Source organism: Neoarius graeffei, chromosome 5, assembly GCF_027579695.1.
Source record: "Neoarius graeffei isolate fNeoGra1 chromosome 5, fNeoGra1.pri, whole genome shotgun sequence".
In the NCBI taxonomy this organism is placed as follows: Eukaryota; Metazoa; Chordata; class Actinopteri; order Siluriformes; family Ariidae; genus Neoarius; species Neoarius graeffei.
In genome coordinates, this window is record NC_083573.1 from 39,870,206 (window position 1) to 39,898,064 (window position 27,859).

The window sequence follows — 27,859 nt, forward strand, 5'->3', positions numbered from 1 at the left end:
ACCCCCTATCTGGACGAGGTTGTGCCAACTGCGTTGGGCTGTCAAACAAGCACCCTGCCCCCCAACTCAACCCAACCCACCCAACCCCCTCCTCAGAAACCTTAGTACTGGCATACACACACACACACACACACACACACACACACACACACACACATAAAGACTGATTGATGCTAAGGTTTGAAGGTTTGATGGCTTCAATCACTCTCTGACTCTTGTTCAATCAGGTTCCAAAGCCTTACAGACTACACACTAACACATTTACATACTTAACATTTTCGTGATGAATCAGAATCATTCACTCAGTAACTGTGGGTATGAAGTAAAATGAAGGTTTCAGAGTGTATAAGAGTTATATTACATCAACAACCAGTGTGTGTGTGTGTGTGGTGGGGGGTAATATCTTTCTGGGGACCAAATGTTTTTGCAAGTGTAGGAATCTGATAGTTTTGTCTTTGTGGCGACATGCTGGGGGAAAAATCAGCTGGTATTGTATTTTTTTTTTAAATCAAGTATCCAAAACCTTTTGGTTAAGGTTAGGGCTGTGGTTAGGTGTAGGTACAGCATTAATTAACTGCATTAATAATTATGTCAGTATAAGGTGGACATGGACGTGTGTGTGTGTGTGTGTGTGTGTGTGTGTGTGAGAGAGAGAGAGAGAGAGAGAGAGAGAGAGAGAGAGATGACATTATTGAATCCTAGTTGGAAAAAAACATTTACAGATTCACTGTTCAGATGATCATCTTCTGAAATCAAGCACATTGGTGTGTGCAATGCCCGTATTAAATACATGACTGATTTTACACACACATGTACAGCAGTGAGGCATACTGTGGATCAATCTATTAACTGAGTAAGTGAGTGCGAGAGAGAGAGAGAGAGAGAGAGAGAGTCTGTGGGTAGGTGGAGGGGGATGGGCAGAAGGTGGTCATTACAGCACCACCTGTTCAGCCACTTTGACGGACATGTCAGTGTGTGTTGCTGCATCAGCAGGTCAGTGTGTGTGTGTGTGTGTGTGTGTGTGTGTGTGTGTTTTATATACTACTGAGGACATATACTACTGAGGACCAAATGTCCCCACAACGAGAGTAAAATCTGACAATTTCAACCTTGTGGGAAGATTCGGATGGTCCCCACAAGTAAATTGCTGTGGTGTTTTCTTTTTAAACAAAAATTGAAAAAAATAAAAGAGCCAAAATGTTTCCTTTTCGTTACTGAGGTTAAGGTTAGGGTTAGGTTTAGGTGCAGGCACAGCATTAATTAACTGCAGTAATAATTATGTCAGTGGAAGGTCCTCACAAGGATAGTGAGACACACACACACACACACACACACACACATATATATATATGCGTGCGTGCGTGTGTGTGTTGGGGAAGAAGGGGTGGGGGACAGACAGACAGACAGACCAAGAAGGAGGAAGAGCAAGTGAGTGAGAGAGCAAGAGAGTGAGAGAGAGAGAGAGAGAGAGAGAGAGAGAGAGCACTGGAGTGCAGGAAGTTCAATCCTAATTATTTTATGCAGATTGTGTATATATAGAGCTCAGGACTGAAAGAAGCAGATGTTAAAGCCTGCATGCACAGCATCTAAACGAGTAAAACACTGGTAAGGGATCAAATTCAGACAAGACAAAGTGAAATATATTTGGTACTGTAATCATTGGGGACAAACTGAGTTCCTGTGCCTCAGGTCAAAATGTCTGCTTTGTGTGAAGGTCTATAGCATTGTTCTCTGCAGTGCCCAACAATGAGTCACACAAACACGCATTGACACATCTAAGGACGCAAAGGGAAAATGATGTAATCCTTCACTCCCTTGTCAAGTATCTATGCCCCCCTTTTGGGAATCCCTTTCTGATCAACACCTGTTACACTCCTTTTAACTCCCCTGATCTCATTTAGTCAGCCTGTGTCATTGCATGGCACAGCTTGAAAAGCACATACTGCTTATATTGTTTGAGCTTCTGTATTCTTCAGTACAGGGTGCATGATCAACTCCAGTTCAGTCAGATATAAAAATCTCATGAGAAAACAAAAGGTCAGAGTATCTTTATAGACATATTTGAAGCTTTTGTGCAAAACAAATTAGGTTTGGTGAATGGATGAAACCACAGAATGCTGCAAATTTTATTTGTCAGTATATCAGCATCAAGTTTCATTAAATATAAGACAGTATGGGGTTAAGCTTGTTTCATATGTTGCACTGCACACAGAAATCTGGAGTGAGTTTGCCATCCAGTGGCAGCACTGTGTAATGAGAGTCAACTCACGCCAGAGCAAGGTCATGATTGGTTATATGAGGACAGATGAGAAGCCAGCAACTGGCAACTGCTCCCTTTTTGCTGGGACAAAAAGAACCACCTGAAGTGTAAGGATCTGAATGTTTAGTGATGCAAAAGACCAGTATAAAAGCCATTTAAAGGGAATAGATTCAAATAATGCATCATGTTGAGTCTTTTGAATGTTACATTCTGTAATAATAATAATAATAATAATAATAACGTTTCTGAGGTCTAAACTGTTGGAACTGGCATGCATCTATTTAAACCATGCTAACTAGCTAATGGGGAAAGTCTCATCTCATCTCATTATCTCTAGCCGCTTTATCCTGTTCTACAGGGTCGCAGGCAAGCTGGAGCCTATCCCAGCTGACTACGGGCGAAAGGCGGGGTACACCCTGGACAAGTCGCCAGGTCATCACAGGGCTGACACATAGACACAGACAACCATTCACACTCACATTCACACCTACGGTCAATTTAGAGTCACCAGTTAACCTAACCTGCATGTCTTTGGACTGTGGGGGAAACCGGAGCACCCGGAGGAAACCCACGCGGACACGGGGAGAACATGCAAACTCCACACAGAAAGGCCCTCGCCGGCCACGGGGCTCGAACCCGGACCTTCTTGCTGTGAGGCAACAGTGCTAACCACTACACCACCGTGCCGCAATGGGGAAAGTATTACATTAAAAATGCTTTGCACAAAGAAAAATAAGTCCTCACATATAGAAAAATATAGAACATAGAAATAGTCAAAACATACATGTTACATAAAAATGATGAGCCATAATATAGAAAGAATGAGTCGCGAACAGACTCACACCCTGTCAGGTTGTTTCTCATACAGTGTCCTCTCTTTTGAAGATGCTGCCAAATGGAACACAGACCAAAGGCACATCTGGGGTGCACATCCAGAGCATGTGCATGAACACACACACACACACACACACGTGTTTGCCTTACTATGCTTGTAAGGACCTTACATCGAGCTAAGTATTAATGCAGCCTAATAAAAACCAAATAATAAAATATTAAAAGACAAGTTGGGTTTTTTTCTCATGGTGACCAGCCAAATGTTCCTACAAGTCAAAACTATCAAATATTCCAATCCTCGTAAGAACATTTGGCTATAAAAATATCAAAAACATTCACCCACAGGGGCGCCATGGGGGGATGGGGTTAGGAGTTAGGATGATTCTAAGGGCCCAACATTGATAGAGGGCCCTCAGAGGACAATATTAATATTATTACCAAATGTATGTTAATTTAATAAAAAATATTTTGAATAATTTTGTCTCTTATACAGAAGTTTGCATACACTCATCATGGGCATGAATGTCATGGTAATTTTGGGCTCTTAATGATTTCCTTTAACTGTTCTTTTTCCAGGGTGGAATGATTGTACAGCATACATCTTTATTGACTTCAAAAGACAAGAATTGAGTGCACAAGTTTGAATTTATTTTGGATTTTCTCTAATCTACACAGGGTCAAAATTATACATACAGGCTTAAATATATACATACATTCACTTAAATCTGTTAATAAGTGGTGCTGAAGGTTCTACAATGTCTTTTAACTTGACAAGGCCAAGGCCTGTTAACGTCTCATTAGTGATTATGATTGACTACAACCGGTAGTTTCTTTTTGCCAGTATAAAAAGGATTTGTCTGATAGCACTCATTGGATTGACCAATACTCAGAACAATGGGAAAGTCCAAGGAATTCAGTAAAGATCTAAGAAGGAGATTTACACAAGTTGGGAAGGTCTCTTGGAGGCATTTCTAATCAACTGCAGATTCCAAGATCATCAGTTCAAACAATTGTACATAAGTACAAGTTATTGGGATGTGTCACCATTTTGGCAAGGTTTGGAAGAAGACCCAAACTGTCACCCTCAAATGAGAGGAAATTGGTTAGGATATTCAGGAACAACCCAGGAACCACCAAGGCTCAAGGCTGCCATGAACTGGAAACTGCTGGAACACCAGTGTCATTGTCCACAGTGAAGCGAGTTTTATATCGCCACGGACTGAGAGGGTACCGATAGAGAAGGAAGCCCCTGCTCCAAAATCGACACCCTCAAGCTCGAATGAAATTTGCAGCTGCCCACATGGACAAGCCAAATGCCTTCTGGAGAAAAAAATTATGGTCAGACGAGACAAAGATTGAGCTATTTGGCCACAATGACAAGAGGTATGTTTGGAGGAGTAAAGGTGAGACTTTCAAATCTAAGAACACTGTACCAACTGTCAAGCATGGTGGTGGTAGCATCATGCTCTGGGGCTGTTTAGCTGCCAGTGGTACTGGTGCATTGCACAAAGTGGATGGAATAATGAAGAAGGAGGACTACCTCCAAATTCTTCAATTTCACCTCAAATCAACAGCTAGACGGTTGAAACTTGGACACAATTGGATGTTCCAACAGGACAATGATCCCAAACACACATCAAAACTGGTTTTGGAATGGATAAAGCAGGCTAACATTAAGCTTCTGAAATGGCCTTCCCAAAGCCCCAACCTCAACCCGATTGAAAATTTGTGGACTACTCTTAAAAGCCGGGTCTGTGCCAGGAAACCAACCAATTTAAATGAACTCTACCAATTCTGCCAAGAAGAGTGGTCAAATATCCAGCCAGAATTATGCCAGAAGCTTGTTGATGACTACCCAAATTGTCTGGTCGAGGTGCAACTTGCTAAGGGACATTTAACCAAATATTAGTGGGGGGTGTATGTATTTGAGCCTGTATGTATAATTTTGACCCTGTGTGGATTAGAGAAAATCCAAAATATATTCAAACTTGTGCACTCAATTCTTGTCTTTTGAAGTCATTAAAGATGTATGCTATACAATCATTCCACCCTGGAAAAAGAACAGTTAAAGGAAATCATTAACAGCCCAAAATTACCATGACATTCATGCCCATGATGAGTGTATGTAAACTTCTGACCACAACTGTATTAAGCAAATACAACAATCTTTTGGTTTGGTTTTCCATTTTCCACAAAATGATTAGAATAGATAGTCTTTATATTACACCCCTCTCCCTATTCATTACATGGTAAAGTCTTGCATAGGCAGAGCCAGAGCGTGACACTGCATTAGGTTTGTTGCTTTCCAATCCATTACTAACGTTAGCTGCGCACGGTAGAAACAGAATTGATGGTAAACCATCAGTAGATTGACATCATCCTGAAGAAGTTGGGTTACCGGAAATGTAAAGAGAGGCAGCAGAAAGCTGAGAGAGAGAGAAAAAGGGCTGATAGTCACCCAGTTTTTTGGTTTTTCTTTTTTCTTTTTTTGAAGAAAGGTAGCCTAACCATTTATTCACTGACCTTCCTTTGGTAGCTATTAACCTAACATGCTAACATTAATGCTACAGAAAATTATTATTGTGGCTTAACCACTGCTTGGATGATCAAGCTAATAAATTAATTTACAATGCAGTGTTGTATTTACTTAAATATTTCATAGGTTACCTTTATTGCCACTGAAAATGAGATGAGTAATGAATGAAATTTTGGTCTGCAAAGAGCTCAGTGAATTTGTAGGTCTACTATACAGCTAGTGCGCCACCTAGGTTAAGATGCATGCTAATAACTAGCTTGTTCACTAACGAGGTCTGTCCTCAACATGCACAGATGCAGCCTCAGGAAACCCTGCCTCAACCCCCCTCCCAGTTGAAACAGAAGGAGGTGAGCAGTACTTTGTTGATAATGTATTTACAGTGGTGCTTGAAAGTTTGTGAACCCTTTAGAATTTTCTATATTTCTGCATAAATATGACCTAAAACATCATCAGATTTTCACACAAGTCCTAAAAGTAGATAAAGAGAACCCAGTTAAACAAATGAGACAAAAATATTATACTTGGTCATTTATTTATTGAGGAAAATGATCCAATATTACATATCTGGGGCCACACGGTGGTGTAGTGGTTAGTGCTGTCGCCTCACAGCAAGAAGGTCCTGGGTTCGAGCCCCGTGGCCGGCGAGGGCCTTTCTGTGCAGAGTTTGCATGTTGTCCGTGTGGGTTTCCTCCAGGTGCTCCGGTTTCCCCCACAGTCCAAAGACATGCAGGTTAGGTTAACTGGTGACTCTAAATTGACTGTAGGTGTGAATGTGAGTGTGAATGGTTGTCTGTGTCTCTGTGTCAGCCCTGTGATGACCTGGCGACTTGTCCAGGGTGTACCCCGCCTTTCGCCCGTAGTCAGCTGGGATAGGCTCCAGCTTGCCTGCGACCCTGTAGAAGGATAAAGCGGCTAGAGATAATGAGATGAGATTACGTATCTGTGAGTGGCAAAAGTATGTGAACCTCTAGGATTAGCAGTTCATTTGAAGGTGAAATTAGAGTCAGGTGTTTTCAATAAATGGGATGACAATCAGGCGTGAGTGGGCACCCTGTTTTATTTAAAGAAGAGGGATCTATCAAAGTCTGATCTTCACAACACGTTTGTGGAAGTGTATCATGACACGAACAAAGGAGATTTCTGAGGACCTCAGAATAAGCGTTGTTGATGCTCATCAGGCTGGAAAAGGTTACAAAACCATCTCTAAAGAGTTTGGACTCCACTAATCCACAGTCAGACAGATTGTGTACAGATGGAGGAAATTCAAGACCATTGTTACCCTTCCCAGGAGTGGTCAACCAACAAAGATCACTCCAAGAGCAAGGCATGTAATAGTCGGCGAGGTCACAAAGGACCCCAGGGTAACTTCTAAGCAACTGAAGGCCTCTCTCACATTGGCTAATGTTAATGTTCATGAGTCCACCATCAGGAGAACACTGAACAACAATGGTGTGCATGGCAGGGTTGCAAGGAGAAAGCCACTGCTCTCCAAAAAGAACATTGCTGCTCGTCTGCAGTTTGCTAAAGATCACGTGGACAAGCCAGAAGGCTATTGGAAAAATGTTTTGTGGACAGATGAGACCAAAATAGAACTTTTTGGTTTAAATGAGAAGCATTATTTTTGGAGAAAGGAAAACACTGCATTCCAACATAAGAACCTTGTCCCATCTGTGAAACATGGTGGTGGTAGTATCATGGTTTGGGCCTGTTTTTTCTGCATCTGAGCCAGGACGGCTTGCCATCATTGTTGTAACAATGAATTCTGAATTATACCAGTGGATTCTAAAGGAAAATGTCAGGACATCTATCCATGAACTGAATCTCAAGAGAAGGTGGGTCATGCAGCAAGACAACGACCCTAAGCACACAAGTCGTTCTACCAAAGAATGGTTAAAGAAGAATAAAGTTAATGTTTTGGAATGGCCAAGTCAAAGTCCTGATCTTGATCCAATCGAAATGCTGTGGAAGGACCTGAAGCGAGCAGATCATGTGAGGAAACCTACCGACATCCCAGAGTTGAAGCTGTTCTGTACGGAGGAATGAGCTAAAATTCCTCCAAGCCGGTGTGCAGGACTGATCAACAGTTACTGGAAACGTTTAGTTACAGTTATTGCTGCACAAGGGGGTCACACCAGAGGTTCACATACTTTTGCCACTCACAGAGATGTAATATTGAATCATTTTCCTCAATAAATAAATGACCAAGTATAATAGTTTGTCTCATTTGTTTAACTGGGTTCTCTTTATCTACTTTTAGGACTTGTGTGAAAATCTGATGATGTTTTAGGTCAAATTTATGCAGAAATATAGAAAATTCTAAAGGCAAGGCAAGTTTATTTATATAGCACATTTCATACACAATGGCAGTTCAATGTGCTTTACAGAAGCAAAAACAAAAACAGTAAACAATAGAGAAATAAAATTACATAAAATAATTTTATTTTTAATCTAAAACAATTAATTAAAAGAATTAAAAGAAAATAATAAGAATTAAACAACAGTAGAAATAAAATAATAAAATGCCAAAAAGAAAAAAGGAGAAAAAGAAAAAGAAACCAGCGGAATAAAATAGAATAAAATTAAAGTAAATTTAAAACATGCAGAGAAAGTAAAGATAAAAAAAATGTAAAGATATTAATTATTTAACAGAAAGCATCTGAAAACAGCTTGGTCTTTAACCTAGATTTGAAGCTGCCAACAGCAGGAGCATTTTTAATGTCCTCTGGCAGTTGGTTCCATAGATGTACTGCATAGTAGCTAAAAGCTGCTTCACCACACTTTGTTTTAACAACTGGTTTTAATAGTAAATTTTTCTGTTGCGATCTGGTAGATCTGATTGGGTTAGGCCGCTGCAACATATCAGAGAGGTAATTGGACCCTGTACCATTTAGAGATTTATACACCAGCAGCAATGCTTTAAAGTCAATTCTGTAGCTTACTGGAAGCCAGTGAAGCTTCCAAACTTCACAAACTTTCAAGCACCACTGTACAGTGTAATCTGTGAATAAAGGGCTTTGGGTTTAAGACTCATGCAGACCGATTTTTAGCATTTATGCTGCATTAACCATGTGACCAGTTAGCTATAGCAAGCAAGTACAATTTTAGCTAACACTTATATAGACATTCCAATAATTAAATGTATAACTGGCATATGGAATGGACAAAAACTGGCTAGAAAGATCGCTAGATAGCTTGACTTAAGATGTAAAAGGAATGATGCCATTGCCACTTTTAAGATCACCCTTTTAAGATGTTTGTTTCCCTTTATGATCAACTAGCTAATGTTACTGACCAAGCGTGCAGCTCATTCCATCCAAATGTTAGTAATACATACACACAGTTCTTACAACACACTGTATTAGCACGATCATGTGACAGATTGTGAATTATGTACCTTATGGTTAAGGTTATGGATATTTTAGGGCTAGGGCCCTCTTCAAGCCATAATGCAGCCAGAGGGAATACTCTTTTCTGTTTTTTATGCATCCATTTGCAGGCAGCATGGTATGACCAATTTGTCGATTCATTATTGTGTTCAAAAAATGTTCCCCTCTGTTGCACAACAAAGCTCATGTCACTTTAAAACTGTATGTAGAGTATGTACAGTGGTTATCGAGCTCATGTGGGGCTGCTGAACATTGAGATACTAAATATTTGAGGTTGAGGGATTTATTCCCTGTCATTTGACCTCTTTGTATGTGTAGATGTTTTGCCACTGTTCACATTTATATTTGTTGTTATTGTTCAAGTCTTTATTTAATAAGTTAATGAATGTTGAGTTTTTCTCACTGGATTGCTGATTACTGTATTTACTGTGTCTTCTATTAAATTGACAGCCAAAAAAAGAAAGAAAAAAGTGGATTTCTTGCAGCACACCATGTAATCTTCTTCTATTAGTAAAATGGTTATTCATCAACCTAGAAATTTAACTACATATAATGAGTCAGTACATAAAGGAGACATAAGGATGAATTTGGAAGTCTAGTTGTGACAGCAAAGCCAGTCTACACTAAGTTTATACTTATCTACCAGTTTATTTACTAGCTCCAGCCTGGGTAGGTCGCTAACTAAATACTGACACCTAGTGGTGAAAAGTAATATCAGCGTATAAATGAGGTTTGTGTCTTCTGTGATCAATTCAGTAGAGGTGTTCAGATCCAGTGGGTCATTACTGGTGTTTGACAAACTCAGACTTCTGAATTCATGTGTGTTTTTGTTAGAAAATTACACAAATCACACTTCCTCTGGATAAACTAAGCGGCGCCCCTGTTCACCCTCATGCACTTTCATGAAATGAAGCCATCAAGATATGATTGAAGATCACATCTTGAAGATCACAAAACACTGTCAGTTTTAATTTAAGGGGTTTAACAAAAATATTGCTTTAACCATTTAGGAATTACAGACTTATTTTTACATAGTCCCTCCATTTTCACAGGCTCAAAAGTAACTGGACAACTGACTGATAAGCAGTTTTCATGGCTAGGTGTGGCCTGTTTCTTTCTTTCTTTTTTCATGATAAATGAAGGAAAGAAAAGGTCTGGAGTTCATTCCAACTGTTGAATTTGCATTTGGCAGCTGTTCATGGGAACTCTTGATATGCAGTCCAAAAAGGTGTCAATGCAAGTGAAGGACGCCATCATTCGCCTGAAAAAACAAAACAGACCTATCAGAGAGATAGCAGAAACTTGAAGAGTAATCAGATCAATAATTTGGCACATTCTTATAAAGAAGGAATGGACTAGAAAGCTCAGAAGCAACAAAAGGCCTGGAAGACCATGGAATACAACTAAAGTGGATGATCGCAGAATTCTTTCCTTGGTGAGGACAAACCCCTTCGCAACATCTAGCCAAGTCAAAAACACTCTTGGGGAGGTAGACCTATCATTGTCAAAGTTTGCAATCAAGAGACATCTTCATGAATGTAAATACAGATGGTTTACCTCAAGATGCAAACCACTGGTAATACTCAAGAATAGAAAGGCCAGATTAGACTTAGCCTGCTCAGTCCTGGAAGATTCTTTGAAGAAATGAAAGCAAGGTTATCTTGTACCAGAATAATTGGAAGAAAAAAGTATGGAGAAGGAAAGGAAGGGCTCATGATCCAAAGCATACAACATCATTTGTCAAACATGGTGGACATGCACATGCATGACTGCCAGTGGAAATGGAACACTGGTGTTTATTGATGATGTGACTGCTGATAGATGAATCAGGATGAATTCTGAAGTATTTAGAGCTACTGCTACAGTTAGGTCCATAAATATTTGGACAGAGGCAACATTTTTCTAATTTTGGTTCTGTACATTACCACAATGAATTTTGAACAAAACAATTCAGATGCAGTTGAAGTTCAGACTTTCAGCTTTAATTCAGTGGGTTGAACAAAATGATTGCATAAAAATGTGAGGAACTAAAGCATTTTTTAAACCCAATCCCTTCATTTCAGGGGCTCAAAAGTAATTGGACAAATTAAATAATTGTAAATAAAATGTTCATTTCTAATACTTGGTTGAAAACCCTTTGTTGGCAATGACTGCCTGAAGTCTTGAACTCATGGACATCACCAGATGCTGTGTTTCTTCCTTTTTAATGCTCTGCCAGGCCTTTACTGCAGCAGTTTTCAGTTGCTGTTTGTTTGTGGGCCTTTCTGTCTGAAGTTTAGTCTTTAACAAGTGAAATGCATGCTCAATTGGGTTGAGATCAGGTGACTGACTTGGCCATTCAAGAATATTCCACTTCTTTGCTTGAATAAACTCCTGGGTTGCTTTGGCTTTATGTTTTGGGTCATTGTCCATCTGTATTATGAAATGCCGACCAATCAGTTTGGCTGGATTTGAGCACACAGTATGTCTCTGAATACCTCAGAATTCATCCGGCTGCTTCTGTCCTGTGTCACATCATCAATAAACACTAGTGACCCAGTGCCACTGGCAGCCATGCATGCCCAAGCCATCACACTGCCTCTGCCATGTTTTACAGATGATGTGGTATGCTTTGGATCATGAGCTGTACCACGCCTTCACCATACTTTTTTCTTTCCATCATTCTGGTCGAGGTTGATCTTGGTTTCATCTGTCCAAAGAATGTTCTTCCAGAACTGTGCTGGCTTCTTTAGATGTTTTTAGCAAAGTCCAATCTAGCCTTTTTATTCTTGAGGCTTATGAGTGGCTTGCACCGTGCAGTGAACCCTCTGTATTTACTTTCATGCAGTCTTCTCTTTATGGTAGATTTGGATATTGATACGCCTACCTCCTGGAGAGTGTTGTTCACTTGGTTGGCTGTTGTGAAGGGGTTTCTCTTCACCATGGAAATTATTCTGCGATCATCCACTACTGTTGTCTTCTGTGAGTGTCCAGGTCTTTTTGCATTGATGAGTTCACCAGTGCTTTCTTTCTCAGGATGTACCAAACTGTAGATTTTGCCACTCCTAATAGTGTAGCAATTTCTCGGATGGGTTTTTTCTGTTTTCGCAGCTTAAGGGTGGCTTGTTTCACCTGCATGGAGAGCTCCTTTGACCGCATGTTTTCTTCACAGCAAAATCTTCCAAATGCAAGCACCACACCTCAAATCAACTCCAGGCCTTTTATCTGCTTAATTGAGAATGACATAACGAAGGAATTTCCCACACCTGCCCATGAAATAGCCTTTGAGTCAATTGTCCAATTACTTTTGGTCCCTTTAAAAACAGGGCGGCACATGTTAAGGAGTTGAAACTCCTAAACCCTTCATCCAATTTTAATGTGGATACCCTCAAATGAAAGCTGAAAGTCTGGACTTTATGTCCATGTCTATTATTTAACTATAACTTGAATATGTTTCAGTAAACAGGTAAAAAAACAAAATTTGTGTCAGTGTCCAAATATATATGGACCTAACTGTATACTTTCTGCTCTGATTCAGTCAAATGCTGCAAAACTGATACGGTAGGATGGCGCTTTACAGTACAGATGGATAATGACCCAAAACATACCACAAAAGCAACCCAAGAACTTCTTAAGGCAAAGAGATGGAATGTTCTTAAATGTCTGAGTCAGTCAATCCTATTGAGCATGTTCTTCACGTACTGAAAAAAAAACTGAAGGCAAAAAGACCCACAAACAGGGAGCAAATGAAGGTGGCTGCAGTAAAGACCTGGTAAAGTATCTCAAGGCAGGAAACTCAGCATTTGGTCATGTCCATGGGTTCCAAACTTCAGGCAGTCATTAACCGCAAAGGATTTGTATTCAAGTATTAAAAATGATGCTTATATTTATAATTATGTTCATTTGTCCAATTACAATCATACACCAGAAAAAGTTGGGACGGTATGGAAAATGTAAATAAAAAATAAGTTATTTATAAACTTACTTTGACATCTCAGACAGTACGAACCCAAGATATTTCATGTTTTGTCTGGTCACATTAATTTCATTTGTTAATATACGAGGGTAAGTCAAAAAGTTCTAAGACAAATTGAAAAAAATCTTTATTTATGAAAATAACAAAGCTATTTCTCTGCATATCTTCCATTTAAGTCAAAACACTTCTGCAAGCGATGTTTCCATTGGAGAATTCCTTATTTGTATTCCTTTTTTGAATTCTTTTGAATTCCTTTTGAAATTATAATATCTGTCTTAGAACTTTTTGACTTACCCTCGTACATCCATTCCTGCTTTTCAGGCCTGCAACACATTCCAAAAAAAGTTGTGATGGGGCAATTTATAGTGAGTAATGAGGTAAAACAATTAAATAATGATGTGATTTGAAACAAATGATGTCAACATGTGATTGTAATCATGATTTGGTACAAAACCAGTATCCAAGAAAGGCCTAGTCTTTGAGGAGCAAAGATGGACGGAGGATTTACAGTTTGTCAATAAATGCATATGAAAATTATTGAATTGTTTCAAAACAATGTTCCTCAAAGAAAGATATGAAGAGATTTGGATATTTTACCCTCTATGGTGCATAATATTATTAAATGATTCAAGAAATCTGGAGGAATGTTGGTGCATAAAGGCCAAGGGCGCAAGCCTAAGCTGAACACCTGTGATCTCCGATCTCTCAGATGGCGCTGCATCAAGAACCATCATTCATCTACAGCTGATATAACCACATGGGCTCAGGATTATTTTGGCAAACCTTTGTCAAGCACTACAATACGGAGTTACATCCAAAAATGCCAGTTAAAACTTTATTGTGCAAAAAGGAAGCCTTATGTTAATTGTGTCCAAAAGTATTGTACCCAGAAACATCTGGGATGGACCATCACACAGTGGAAACCTGTATTGTGGTCAGATGAATCAATATTCCAGGTCTTTTTTGTAAGAAATGGACACTGTGTACTCCAGACCAAAGATGAAAAAGACATTTAGACTGTTACCAGCAACAAGTCCAAATGTCAGGGTCTATCATGGTATGGGGTTGTGTCAGTGCCCTTGGTAAAGGTAACTTGCATTTCTGTGATGGCAGCATTAATTCAGAAAAGTACATTGAGATTTTGAAGCAACATGTTGCCTTTAATATGACATCTTTTCCATGGAGATTTCAACAAGACTATGCAAAACCACATTCTGCACACATTACAATGGCATGGCTGAGAAAGAAGAGGTTGTCTGTCCCCAATAGAGAATGTATGGCGAATTCTGAAATGAAAAATATGACCATGACCCTGTACTTTTGCACACCTTAAGAATGGGACAAAATACCACCTGAAACGCTTCATCACTTGCTGTTTTCAGTCCATAAACATCTTTTTAAGTGTTGTGAGAAGGAATGGCAACACTATAAAGTGGTAAATGCTTTACCCTCCCAACCGTTTTGAAATGGGTTGCAAGAATCATGTGATTATTTCAATCAAAATTGAAATAATAGTTTATTTTGAAAATAATACGATTCGTGAGGTAAAACATCAAATCATGTGCTGTTGTATTGTTTTGAATGCAATACAGGTAAGCGATTATTTACAAATCATAGTTTTCATTTTTAATTTCAACATACTGTCCCAACTTTTTCTGATTTTGGGTTGTAATACTCATCACAAACAAAGAAACTAAAACAGTTCAGAAATCTTTTTAATATTTTTTTTTCAGTGTTTGTCAATAGTAGCTGTTTAAAACTATTTCTAAAACCATCCAGAACATTTTTAAATATAAAATTACTGGTCAAAGCCATAGTATAATAAACCACAAGAATAGCAAAAATTAAAAAGCATTTTTTTGATAATGAAAATGTCAGTAACAAGTTTTATTTTAAGGCATTTTATTTAGATATGAGACAGTGTGACAGAGACTATGGCATATGCTCATATTTATGCATGTGTGTATAAACCCAGTGGCTTGTGTTTCATAGAAGTTCTTGGTCTTACCACATATCTATTAATATGAATAATACAGAATACATTATTTCCTGCATTTACTTTCCAGGCAGTTAATTTGCTTACTCTCTTTAATATAATAATTTGTAAGGCTTACAACATTCTCTCTTATGACAATTACATTTTTATTACATAGCACCGTGGCAAGTATAATGTATAATGAGTTCAATAAATAAAATTGATCCTTTTGAATGTATATCAAGTCCAGCACAATACTGCAACCCCAAAAGTGTCATTCGGGTACTATTTCTTAGCAGCTCTGTCTAAGCTGCTTTGAATATTTGCAGTCCAGTGATGCCAAAGCAGAATAAACTACTTGTACTATTTGATCATGAAAATGACTAGTCAGAGAGAAGGATCAGCAAGCATGCTTTAATTACAGTGTGCAAATATTCAGATTGCTAATTATATATGAAATCCACGCTATAGAGTTTTAAATTAACCCTAGGGCAATCAGACCCAGGATGATCTTTTTTTTTTCCTTTTTTTTATTTACAGGAATATATTAACATATTATACAGTATATTTATGCTGCTGATGTGCATGTCTTTCAGTCACACTCAAATTAAGAAATGAAAATTAAATGACCAAACACTCTATATACACACAAAAACTTATTAAATGCTATTTACATTCCATTGTATTAATCATATTATACCAAAATGCAACGTATAATACCAACCCAAACTTCAAATGAGCAACACTTTTTTTTTTTTGCTGACACTTTGAGCAACAATCAGTGATACAGAGAACACTTCTATGTTCACGGCAAACTGAAAGCAAGAAGAACAGGCTGAGGAGAAATTTTAAGTGTTCTACTTTCACAGTGTGCATTACTTTTGAAAAACAACAAGCAACTGAAATTAAATGTACTGTATTTCAAGGCACAATAGTCAAAAGAAACAGATCTGTATGATTTTTACATAAAAATAGGAAACTGAAATTAACACCACAGTATACGCTATACCTCTGAAGGTGCCTCAATGCATCATTTGACATGACGCATTACTTGGTAAATGAAGTTTGTGAAGCATTTTAAATGATCACAGGAAACGCACTAATCAAGAGTCAACAAATCTGATTACTTGACCTTCACAGCACAGTGGTTCATTTTACCAGAGTAAGAAATGTGTACTCATGTAATTAAGACATTCTAAGAAGTATCAAGGGAGGTAAAAGAATAGCAAAACCAAAGTATTGTCATCTGGCAATCTACTTAAATGGATTTCAGTGGAACTTTTCACTGCACACTTAATGAGAAAAGAATTGTATTTAAATATAAAAGTAAATACATTGCGAATATAATAAAAAAAAAATCTAAATATATGAATGAAGCCTTATCGTAATGTTTCATTTTCATTCTCCTCCTGTGTCATTGTCAGACTCCATCTCAGTCAATGTTGAGATATACCACTCTGCATTTTCTTCCAGTTGCTCATGCATACCAACAAGTGAAACCCCTTTGGTTTCTGGCTTTACTTTTGTGTTCACTGCTTCCTGCTGCTGACCCTGATGCTTGCGCTTAGTGTGCCGCCGTAGAGTGTTACGCTCAGCAAATCGCATATGGCATAACAGACACTGGTAAGGCTTTTCACCTGTGTGTACCCGCTGGTGCCTTGTCAGCTCTGCAGCTTCTCTGAAACGCCGTGGGCAAAGCTGGCACTCAAAGTTCCGTTCACCTGTATGGATATGCTTGTGCCGCTCCAGATGGCTGGAGCGTTTGAAAGCCTTGCCACACAGCTGGCATACGTGCGGCTTCTTCTGGGAGTGTGTGATGGAGTGGCGTTCAAGATCGGAGAGGTAGTAGAAAATCCGTGGGCAGTACTGGCAGTAAAGGATACGACGTGGGCCTAATGCCTGAGGATCCTGTTTTTTTGAATTGTTGGTGGGAAATATTTCGGAGTCTGGATGAGCAGGAGAAGTTGAGGACTGAAGTGGAAGGTCTTCAGTAGGGGTTCTTAATAGAGTGTCTGTTCGGTCCACTGAGAGAGACTCTGGCTCAGAAACTGGTGACACTTGTGTAGTGTCACAATGCTCCTCTAGTGCTGGAGTTGCTTCAGTACAAGATGACGAGTTAAAGACTGAAGATTTGTCAATGCATTTGGTTCGGTTTTCATTTTTTTGTTCAGCAGATACAGCTAATCTAAGCAACGCTTCCTGGAAAGAAGTGGGCATGTCAGAGCAGGCATCAGTTTTCAGTTGCTTAGCCAGATTTGAAGAGTTCACTGAGGAAGTGTTGGAGGAAACAATGGATGAGGTAGGGGCAGCAGAATAATTACAGGATTGATTTTGTCCTGAGAGATTTAGAGCAGTTGTGCAGGAGACAGGTTCTGGTTTAGAGTCAGGTGAACTTGAAGATGAAGGACGTGTAACAGACGATGGGGAGGAAGCTGACGAAAAATGTCCTGAAATTGAGGAAGATTGAACTCCACAGGGTACTTCAGGAGATGAAAGAACAAGAAGGACAGGGGTGGACTGTGTGTCTGAGGCAAGGGAGAATGGTAGCGATAGAGCCATAAGTTCAGAATTATCATTAGATGCTGAAGCTGTAAGTGCTTGAAGGTGAGATGGTGGGAGTAGGAGGATGGGAGTGTTTGAGTCAGTATTACTAGCCATAATCTGAATAGGAAGGGAAGGCAGAGTAGACATCTCTGGCAAGGCAGTTGGCCCAGTCTCAACAAAGGAATCAGTGGGAGATTTCCTCTCCACTGTTATAGTAGCTTGTGAGTCTTCTGCCGAGACATTCGGTGAGGAGTCCTCCAAAATCAAATCTGGAAAAAACAACTCTCGGTCAGACTCTGCATCCTGAAAAGCCAAAGACATCTCAATGTCTGCAGATCCTGTCTCATCTGAGGCAGTCGCTGGCATTTTGTAAGGATCTGTCTGGAGAACTTTTTGACCATCTGGAGTAAGCATGTAAGGAATACCTTGTTCATCTATGAGAAGTGTATCATTTGGATCAGGACACATGACGGATCCGTATGCAGATGGTATGGCTACATGTGAAGCAGAAGGACACTGGTCCCAATTTTCTAAGTGAAAGTTGCTCATATAATAATTTCCAAAGTCAGACCAGTAAATTTCATCATCCTCATCTTGCACCACTTCTACATGATGAGTGTCATCCTTGATCTCATCCACCTCCATTTCTAATGACATCTGATGCTCAGGATCAAGAATACATTTACACTTTTCTTTGTTATCCCTGACGTTCTTTTTTGGCAGGCTTAAATCCAGTACTGCATAGACCTCTTCCTGCCCCATGGCTTCTTTAACACTAGGAACAGCTTCAGGCGTTGCTACATGAAATCCCGTCTGCTTTTCATAAAATGGGACTGGAGCTGTACAGTTTGCACTGTTGCACAACTGATGGTGCTCTGTGCTTTTTTTGTCCACAAAGTCTCTAGTCTTTTCAAATGTCTCAGACTCAGTAGCATTTGTAAAGTCCTGTATCTTCACCTCCTCTTTGGTAATGTCACAGAAACTTTCATCATAATTTTTATTACTAGTATTCCTTAGAGGGGATTGTCGGTGAAGGTCCTTCACAGAGTAATCACTGGATAAGAGGTTAGGATTAAAATATATCGCTTTGGTTATTGGTTCATTCATTTCTGATTAAATGGTGTTGGTCCTGATGCCGGGCGCCTGTTGTGAAGCTATTCGTATATTGTCTGGTGTGGATTCAAGCATGGTGACACCATTTCGGACAACTTGACTGAATTAACAGAATTCTTATCTGAAACTAAATCAGAGGCATGATGTGGTACTCCCTTCTTGCTTTGTCTTCACTACCAGTACCACCCTATTCTTGAGATACTCCTGAGATGGAAGGGGTATTTGGTTTTCAGACTAAAATTCCATTAAGGTCCTCTAACTTTCAACCTTGTCCATAAAACCTACTTCTGACTGACTCCGATACAGTTAACATCAGTCCCCCTGGATGGCTAAACTCCTGAACAATATCCTCTGACGGTTGAAACAAGAATATGCTAACTTTGGTTGTTAGCTCACAAGAGGGGGAGTGATGATGCCACTTAATGTGTACTAGTCAGTTTATTACTACCTGAGAATTCACTGAAACTTTTCTTTCAAATCCACTTGTAAATCATGCAAAAAGAACCATTTTCTCTTCTGGTGGAGCAATTGGTCTCCGTCCTTATTCTTGCCCCTGGAAAAGGTCAGCAATCTGGAAAAGAACAAAGTATGGCAATTTTGTTTTCAATATTTTAGCAGAATTTAAAGAAGAAATTTTCAAATATTTTTGTGAAATTCAAGTATAAATCTCAATATGGCATATGAACAAAAATCTGGTATCATTCACAAGAACCGTGTCTACTTCGATAATAGTCTCCTTTTAACAATGGGAAAAATCTCAACAGGAAATACAATGTAATGCAAATGTATTTTTTACATCTAAACTGACTACATATAAATTCAAGGCATGCCGAGACCCAGTGTTGTAGTCGAATCACTAAACCTCGAGTCTGAGTCCAGTCTCGAGTCCCCAGTGTTCAAGTCCGAGTCAAGTCCAAGTCATTAAAAAAATTTTTGAGTCAACTCCGAATCGAGTCCACTATTGATACGAGTCGAGTCAAGAACGAGACTCCAACCGCACCATTTGACGGTGGCTGTTTTAGCGGCATTAACATTAGTTTGTTCCTGAACATGATGTATAAACAGGTGAATGTGCTTCTCTTTGTCAGGGAGTGTGAAGTATTCTATTAGAGATGGCTGGGAGACGGATGTAAGTGCAGAAAGTGTGTTTATTAATGCAAGTGAAGACAGGTAAACAATCCAGAATGGCAGGCGAAATTGTAAAACGGTGAAACAGGCAAAATTGTAAAACGATGAAACAAGCAATAGGTCAAGCAAGGCACAAACAGGCTATCGTAGACTCAGCAGAACCAAAGACGAGAAACAAGAAATCAGGGCTCAGGAAACCAAACAAGGAAATAAGGCTTGGTAATGTGTCAGCAACGCAACTCAATACTTCGCAAACTGCATGTGTTTTCACGATTTTTATATCGGCGCACTGATTGCGCCTTAATCCTGTGCAGGTGCAAGTCATTTACAGTGCGCGCGCGAGAGAGAGTCTGCTTGGCACACGCGCTGTCCGGCGCGCACCCGAGAGTCTATCTGATGCACACGCCAAGGCGCGCAGGTGTGACACTCTTGCACGAAATTAGTAGAAAAATAAATGTAGATATAAATATCTTATGCCAAATTATTATGGCATGTTACAAAAAGTAAGGAAAAAAAATCAGAGTCCTTGTCTCCAGTTTACGAGTCATAATGCAGTTAATGCACAAGTCTGAGTCCAAGTCTGAGTTATCAGTGCTCAAGTCCAAGTCGAGTCACGAGTCCTTAAAATTAGGGCATGAGTCGGACTCGAGTCTGAGTCCTGGATTCGAGTACTACAAGCCTGCTGAGACCATTTTGCTTTTATAATATAGTGTTTATAGCTATGGTTGCCAAGAAAAGAAGTATGATAAAATTATATATCCAAGTTGTCACAAATGGTGCTTTTCCAAACAGAAGTGCACTCACTTCAATACAATTTGCATGATGCAGTAGCAATGACGTGCATAACAGAGCATGTTAGTAGACATAAATCTGTCTTATAGCAGAAAGTACTGAGAATTATCCATTACTATTTGAACCTACTGCTTGATTTTATACCATAGCACAGCGGAATTCTCAAACCAGAAAGCATGTATTAAACTTCCTATTACATTCCTACTACAGCATGGCTCTGACAGTAGTCCCAGCTGTAATATTAAATCACAGGTTTATATTAAGGCACTAGTTCCAATACGTTATCATTCCACTCCATCCATTTTGGCATATCACTACAGTGACGTGGCCACTCTGAAGGCTTCAGCCATCAAAGTCTCTCGAGAACATTGCATTAGTGGTTTCCCATTGCCTTCTACTGGATTATTATAGAGGATTTCTCCTCTCAACCACTCACTCACTCACACAGGACAATTTAGAGCTACCAATTAACCTAACATGCATGTCTTTGGACTGTGGGGGAAACCGAAGCACCCGGAGGAAACACAGACACAGGGAGAACATGCAAACTCCACACAGAAAGGCCCTCGCCGGCCACGGGGCTTGAACCCAGAACCTTCTTGCTGTGAGGCCACAGTGCTAACCACTACACCACTGTGCCGCCCATCATTCTACTAGCCCCTATGAATAGCTTGTTCGCCCGGACTTGCATGATGGACACTCCACATAATATAAGAGAAAAAAATTAATGGATTTTTTTAAGTGTTGTTGCGTCTCATCTCATCTCATTATCTCTAGCTGCTTTATCCTTCTACAGGGTCGCAGGCAAGCTGGAGCCTATCCCAGCTGACTACGGGCGAAAGGCGGGGTACACCCTGGACAAGTCGCCAGGTCATCACAGGGCTGTGTAGTTAGTATTTATTAATTTATTTACAAAAAAATAATATATGTATAAAATAATACAACTACTACATTTTAAAACACTCAAGACATGCTAAGTCATGTTAACCCTGGACAAGTCACCAGGTCATCACAGGGCTGACACATAGACACAGACAACCATTCACACTCAATTTAGAGTCGCCAGTTAACCTAACCTGCATGTCTTTGGACTGTGGGGGAAACCCACACGGACAACATGCAAACTCCGCACAGAAAGGCCCTCGCCAGCACGGGGCTCGAACCCGGACCTTCTTGCTGTGAGGCGACAGTGCTAACCACTACACCACCGTGCCGCCAGTGTTGTTGTGTAATAAAGAAAAATGTTTTAACTTTATCTGGTGAAGTTTTCTGTGAGCTGATGTTCATGTCAAATTTATGTAAGGAATATCAGGTATCAGTGCTTCATAACAGTTACAAAGTTTCCCGACATGGGAAAGTTTTCAGAGCAGAGGACTTTGTGCTTTTTGTATTCTCAGTATCATGACAAGCTACATTTTTTGTCTCATTAAAGGGAAACGTCAGAATTTTTTTTTTAACCTGGGCCTTGTTTTCTCATTTTTTGGGGCCCACATTTTTACCAGGGGCAAAAATGATCGCAATTAATTATTGAGTTACAACGCTATAACTGGCAACTGCAAAACAACTATACAGTGTAATCCTATGGGGCAAACATCGGAGTCAAAGTAAACCACGTGTTTTCACCACTGATAAGCTCATAATGTTATTATAAGTGTCTGGCAACATGGAAGGGATCCCTACAGAAATACACCTGTCTGTTTACCTCAATAACTGTAAAGAAACTGTCGGAAGTTATTGTGTCTACACTCGTTGTTTTACCTTTCTCTTTTCTCACAAATTGTGAAGTCTCGCAGAATTTCTTAACAACACTATTTCCAAAATAATGCCCACTTTCTTCCCACAGTCCAAAGACATATGGATTATATTAACTGGTTACTCTAAATTGCTTAAAGGTGTGAATAGGAGTGTGAATGGTTGCTTGTCTCTGTGTTAGCCCTGTGATAGATTGGCGACCAGCCCAGGGTGAACCCCACCTCTCGCCCGAAGTCAGTTTGGATTGGCTCTAGCTTTCCCCGTGAGCCTGATGGATATGCAGTATATGGATAATGGATGGATGGATGGATGGAGTGGAAAATAGTGCCCAGGTTAAAAAAATCCCAAAGTTTCCCTTTAAGTTCAAAAATGAGAAAAATGAAAGGCTGGTGATTAAAAAGTGTGATGTCATTAATTAATGAATTAGAATTAGAAGCGCGGTCACTCCTGTTAGCAATGTAGCTAGGCTCAGCATGGCCAATGGTATTTTTTGGGGCTGTAGTTAGATGCAACCAAACTCTTCCGCGTTTATCCTGTTTACATAGGTTTATATGACCAGTGATATGAAACAAGTTCAGTTACACAAATTGAAACATAGTGATTTTCTATGCTATGGAAAGTCTGCACTATAATGACAGGCGTACTAACACCTTCTGCGCGCTTCGACAGCACATTGATACTGAGCTCCTTATCAATGCGCTGTCGAAGCGCGCAGAAGGTGTTAGTACGCCTGTCATTATAGTGCAGACTTTCCATAGCATAGAAAATCACTATGTTTCAATTTGTGTAACTGAACTTGTTTCATATCACTGGTCATATAAACCTATGTAAACAGGATAAACGCGGAAGAGTTTGGTTGCATCTAACTACAGCCCCAAAAAATACCATTGGCCATGCTGAGCCTAGCTACATTGCTAACAGGAGTGACAGCGCATCTGACTGACTGGGAGGTCACGCAAAGCTCGGAGAGGTACGGAGCAGCTCGTCTCAATTCAGATAAGAGCATATTTCATTATGGAAGTACAGTGGACTGTTCCTTTAAAAATGGCGATCTTTCGTGGTCTTGTTATTGTTGTTGGTCTTAACAACTCCGCCTCCCTGCTGATGTAAGCGGTTCTTTCCTCTGGCCCAGCAGAGAGTTGGTGCTAGCCTGGAACCGTTTTTTCTGGCCCCAGAGCTGGTTCTTTGTCAGTGGAAACAGAAAACCCGGTTCCAAACTAAGCACTGGCCCCGAACCAGCCCTGGAACTGCTTTGGTGGAAAAGGGGCATCAGACTCGTGCATTAACTGCATTCAGACTCGTAAATTGGAGACGAGGACTCGGATTTTTTCTTTATTTTTTTTGTAACATGCCAGAATAATTTGGCATAAGCTTTTATATCTACATTAATTTTTGTACTAATTTCGTGCAAGAGTATCACACCTATGCACCTTGGCGCGTGTATCAGATAGACTCTTGGGCACGCTCCATACAGCGCACGCGCCATAAACGACTTGCACCTGCACAGGATTAAGGCGCAATCAGCATGCCTATATAAAAACTGTGAAAAGATACTTGCATTGCGAAGTATTGAGTTGCGTTGCTGACACATTACCAAGCCTTATTTCCTTGTTTGGGTTCCTGATCCCTGATTTCCTGTTTCTTGTCTTTAATTCTGCCGAGTCTACAATAGCCTGTTTGTGCCTCGCTCGACCTATTGCCCGTTTCACTATTTTACGATTTTGCCTGCCGTTCTGGATTGTTTACCCTCTTCACTTGTATTAATAAACACACCTTCTGCACTTACATCCGTCTCCCAACCATCTCTGACAGAATACTTCACACTCCCTGACAAAGAGAAGCACATTCACCTGTTCATACGTCATGTTCAGGAACAAACTAATGTTAATGGCAATGAAACAGCCACCATCAAATGGTGCGGTTGGAGTCTCGTTCTTGGACTTGACTCGAAATGTTTTTAATGACTCGGACTTGAACACTGGGGACTTGAGACTGGACTCGGACTCGAGGTTTAGTGATTCAACTATAACACTGTTTATAAGTGCAATAACACACTTCGTATTTTAATGTGCTTTGTATCAGGCCATAGCACACCATCCCATCATATATTAATTTTGTACAACAGCACAGTCCATTTAACAGTTATTCCATGAAATCGAGTTGTACATGAGCGGATAGCTATAATCCATGTACGACGATACTGAGTGGAATAACCGTTTTATTATATCCACATTCACTGGATTTTGAGAAACATTTTTATTTTTTGCAGATTCAATAAATAAAAACTTTATACAAAACATCCGACAAAATCATTTCCGCTAAGAATGTAAACAAACCGGCGAAATGACAGTAGCAATTTGTGAATAATGCTATAATAATAATTATTGAAAAATAAAAAAAGATACGTTCTTACTAACAGATACTGTTATTCCACATTTTGTTGCTTTTTTTGGGGTTTTGTTTTCGAATTGTGTTTTTATTTCGTCCTCAGTTGGTTCAGCAACACGCTCTGCCATTTTGTTTTTCTCTACTCACGGTATATGAGCTGATAGACTAGTAGCACAGAAGCCAAACAGAGCGCACGATTGCTCATATCCAGTGAATGTGGATAGAATCATGGGTTGTATTCCTTACATAAAACAGCTGTATTGTATTCTACATTGTTACTCACGTGTCATTACATACTCCCATGGACAGTAGTCTCGCCTGGTTAAGTTTCTTCAGGCAGATATTTTAGCTATTTATCAAACATTATTATATCTTCTTAAATTATCTTATTTCAGGACTAAGTTACTACAGTAATGTCACACTTTATATTTTAAAATTTATGAACTGTTTTACAGGACTTGTTGCCTCAGCAAATATCAGGACATGTTATTCATCATCACATTTTTTTTCTTCTTGTAGAAATCATAATATTTTGTTCAATAAACAACCGATCCCATTTAATTTGCCATACACTCCACAAAAAAAAAAGTTTGTTTAGCAGTTTGTTTAGTTAGATGTTATAGGAGCTTAAATTGGTATTCGTTCATTCTTTCATCTTCAACGACTACTTTAGTGCTATAATGGATCCGGAGCTGGATACTGGTCACGAGGCGGAGACACACACTTAACTGAATGCTAGTCCATCACATGGCACCAAACCCCCACCCACACACAGATACATATATACATCATCTCTTATCTCTAGCTGCTTTATCCTGTTCTACAGGGTCGCAGGCAAGCTGGAGCCTATCCCAGCTGACTATGGGCGAAAGGCGGGGTACACCCTGGACAAGTCTCCAGGTCATCACAGGGCTGACACATAGACACAGACAACCATTCACACTCACATTCACACCTACGGTCAATTTAGAGCCACCAGTTAACCTAACCTGCATGTCTTTGGACTGTGGGGGAAACCGGAGCACCCGGAGGAAACCCACGCGGACACGGGGAGAACATGCAAACTCCACACAGAAAGGCCCTCGCCGGCCATGGGCTCGAACCCGGACCTTCTTGCTGTGAGGTGACAGCGCTAACCACTACGCCACCGTGCCGCCTGCATATAGAGTTGGAATAAACCTTGGGGGAAACCATGGCCTAATGGTTCGAAAAGCAACTTTGGGACCAAAAGGTCACTGGTTCAATTCCCTGAACCAGCAAGAATGGCTGAAGTGCCCTTGAGCAAGGCACCTAACTACCACCAACGGCTACTCAGGGTATACTGTACATCGCCCTGGACACGAGCATCTGCCTGCAATGTATCCTGGACCAGAGAATTAAGATGAAAACCACAGCAAAATCATGGAAACTCCATACAGACAGTAACCTGAGTTCAGAACAAAACCAAGGAGCTGTGAATCATCAATGCTATCCGTTGAAAACTTAACAGGGGAAAAATTATTTTGGCTGCTCGACAAATGTACAATTGATTCACAAAAAAAGCTTAAACATTACCTCTGGCATCACTTTCTGTCTTCTGATGCTGAGACCGCAAGATCTATTACAGATGGTGTCAAGACCCAGGGACCAAATATCTTTGACATGAAATGTCTCATTCTCCCAATGTGTGCCCTATTGAGAACATGGAAACGTGCATAACTTTGGGAACTCACACATTGCTCGGCCTTTTGTTTTTGTTGTCATTATTTTTTCACAGCTTAAGGATTTTCCTAAGTAAGCAGTTCATCTTAGGCCTAACTAGCATCTGTTTGACATCAGACGCCTTCATGTGTCTTCTAAGGTCACGAAAAATGGAATTTAAACGGTCCAGGGTTTTTTTTGTGTGGTGAGACTCAAGTCCACCACACTGCGTTTAAACTGCTATGTGCCTTCAACATTTATAGTTTAGTTTTGACTCAGCAAACTTCTTAAGCTATTCTACTGGAGCACTGGAGTAGTGAGCTGGGCTGTGTAGCAAAATAACCTGTAACTATGTGTTGTTGTTTTTATTATTATTGTAAATCATTAATAATACATTTTAGAGGTTCATATTATAAGGTTTCCTTTTGTAAAGGCTATAAAATGACCTTTTATATATATATATATATATATATATATATATAGAGAGAGAGAGAGAGAGAGAGAGAGAGAGAGAGAAATAGCTATAGAAATACCATGGACGCGCAGCGGTGCTTATTTTGCGTTTTGCGAATAAATATTTACCCCCTAATTGACCTGGGTTGTCCTTAGTACTTGCCAGTAGCGTCGAAAGTCATTTAATGATCTTAATAAACAAGGTGCACGCATCAGTGAACGCCCCCGTCTAAGGGTCTGAGTCGAAACCCTCGGAAACGTCCTGCGGGAGGAAGCGACACGGGCACACACGGACGCCATTACACGAAGTCGGAGGTCCGATTTAAAAAAAAAAAAAGAAAGAAAGAAAACCCCACACACAGACACATCCTACCATTCTTTGATGTAGTCGCTCGAACCCGTGTCGCTAAACGCGTTTAATTCGCTCCTGGAGAAAAGCTCACAGCCGCTTGTCTATCCTGCAGCACTGTAAGGAGACACCCCGAGCTCGGACCTGCGACCAGCCATTTTCTGCGTACCGAGGGTTCGAGCCGGTGACACTGTGCGCAAAACACACCGCTCGCTTACAAACCATATTTCAAACTTTCTTAAGGTAACAGCATCTGTAGCATTGCGATCGTTGAAGCGACACGCTGTGTATATACCTGACTACAGTCCTCAAGCCCTGGAGTGACACTTCCTTTTTAAACTGAAATATTCAACATGAAACTGTTTCTCACCCCACGAGTCAGCTCGCGCAGGCACTGGCTAACCCGACCCTCGCGCACTTCCGGAACACCAAATATGAATGAATGAGTGGGCGGGGACAGTCAGGGGCAGGGGTGGGGCTTGTTGTGGTGTCGCAGTTTAGTGCGTCAGACACGACAGATTAGAACGGGGTAATCATCATCATAGTAATAATAATAATATTGAAATAGAACCGGAATTTAAATTTTGACAAATTTCATTCACGGGATTATTACAGAGAGAATAATCTCCAGAGGAGTGACTCAGAACACAAACCAAAATTAGCCAGAACTCTGTTTAGTCAAGTCAGTTTTATTCCTATAGCGCTTTTAACAAT

The 27,859-nt window shown here is 40.0% G+C and overlaps 1 protein-coding gene across 8 annotated transcripts; it reads right to left on the minus strand.

The window, feature by feature from the left end:
- Window positions 1–14,856: 14,856 nt before the first annotated feature.
- On the minus strand, window positions 14,857–27,568 carry LOC132886699 (Kruppel-like factor 1). 8 transcript variants are annotated; one of them, XM_060921668.1, is made up of 4 exons: window positions 27,441–27,518; window positions 27,170–27,335; window positions 26,218–26,334; window positions 14,857–19,174 (listed from the first exon to the last, which is right to left on the minus strand). In XM_060921668.1, exon 4 carries the CDS (start codon window positions 18,595–18,597, stop codon window positions 16,345–16,347), a length of 2,253 nt encoding a protein of 750 aa, XP_060777651.1. In that variant the 5' UTR covers window positions 18,598–19,174; window positions 26,218–26,334; window positions 27,170–27,335; window positions 27,441–27,518; the 3' UTR covers window positions 14,857–16,344. The 8 variants fall into 8 exon arrangements, with proteins under 8 accessions (XP_060777651.1, XP_060777652.1, XP_060777650.1 ...); XM_060921669.1 differs by lacking the exon at window positions 27,170–27,335 and having other exon boundaries at window positions 27,516–27,549; XM_060921667.1 differs by having other exon boundaries at window positions 27,170–27,505.
- Window positions 27,569–27,859: the final 291 nt, after the last annotated feature.

Coding starts and splice junctions, on each gene's coding strand:
- LOC132886699 (XM_060921674.1), bottom strand. CDS start 18,597: ATGAATGAACCAATAACCAAAGCGATATATTTTAATCCTAACCTCTTA.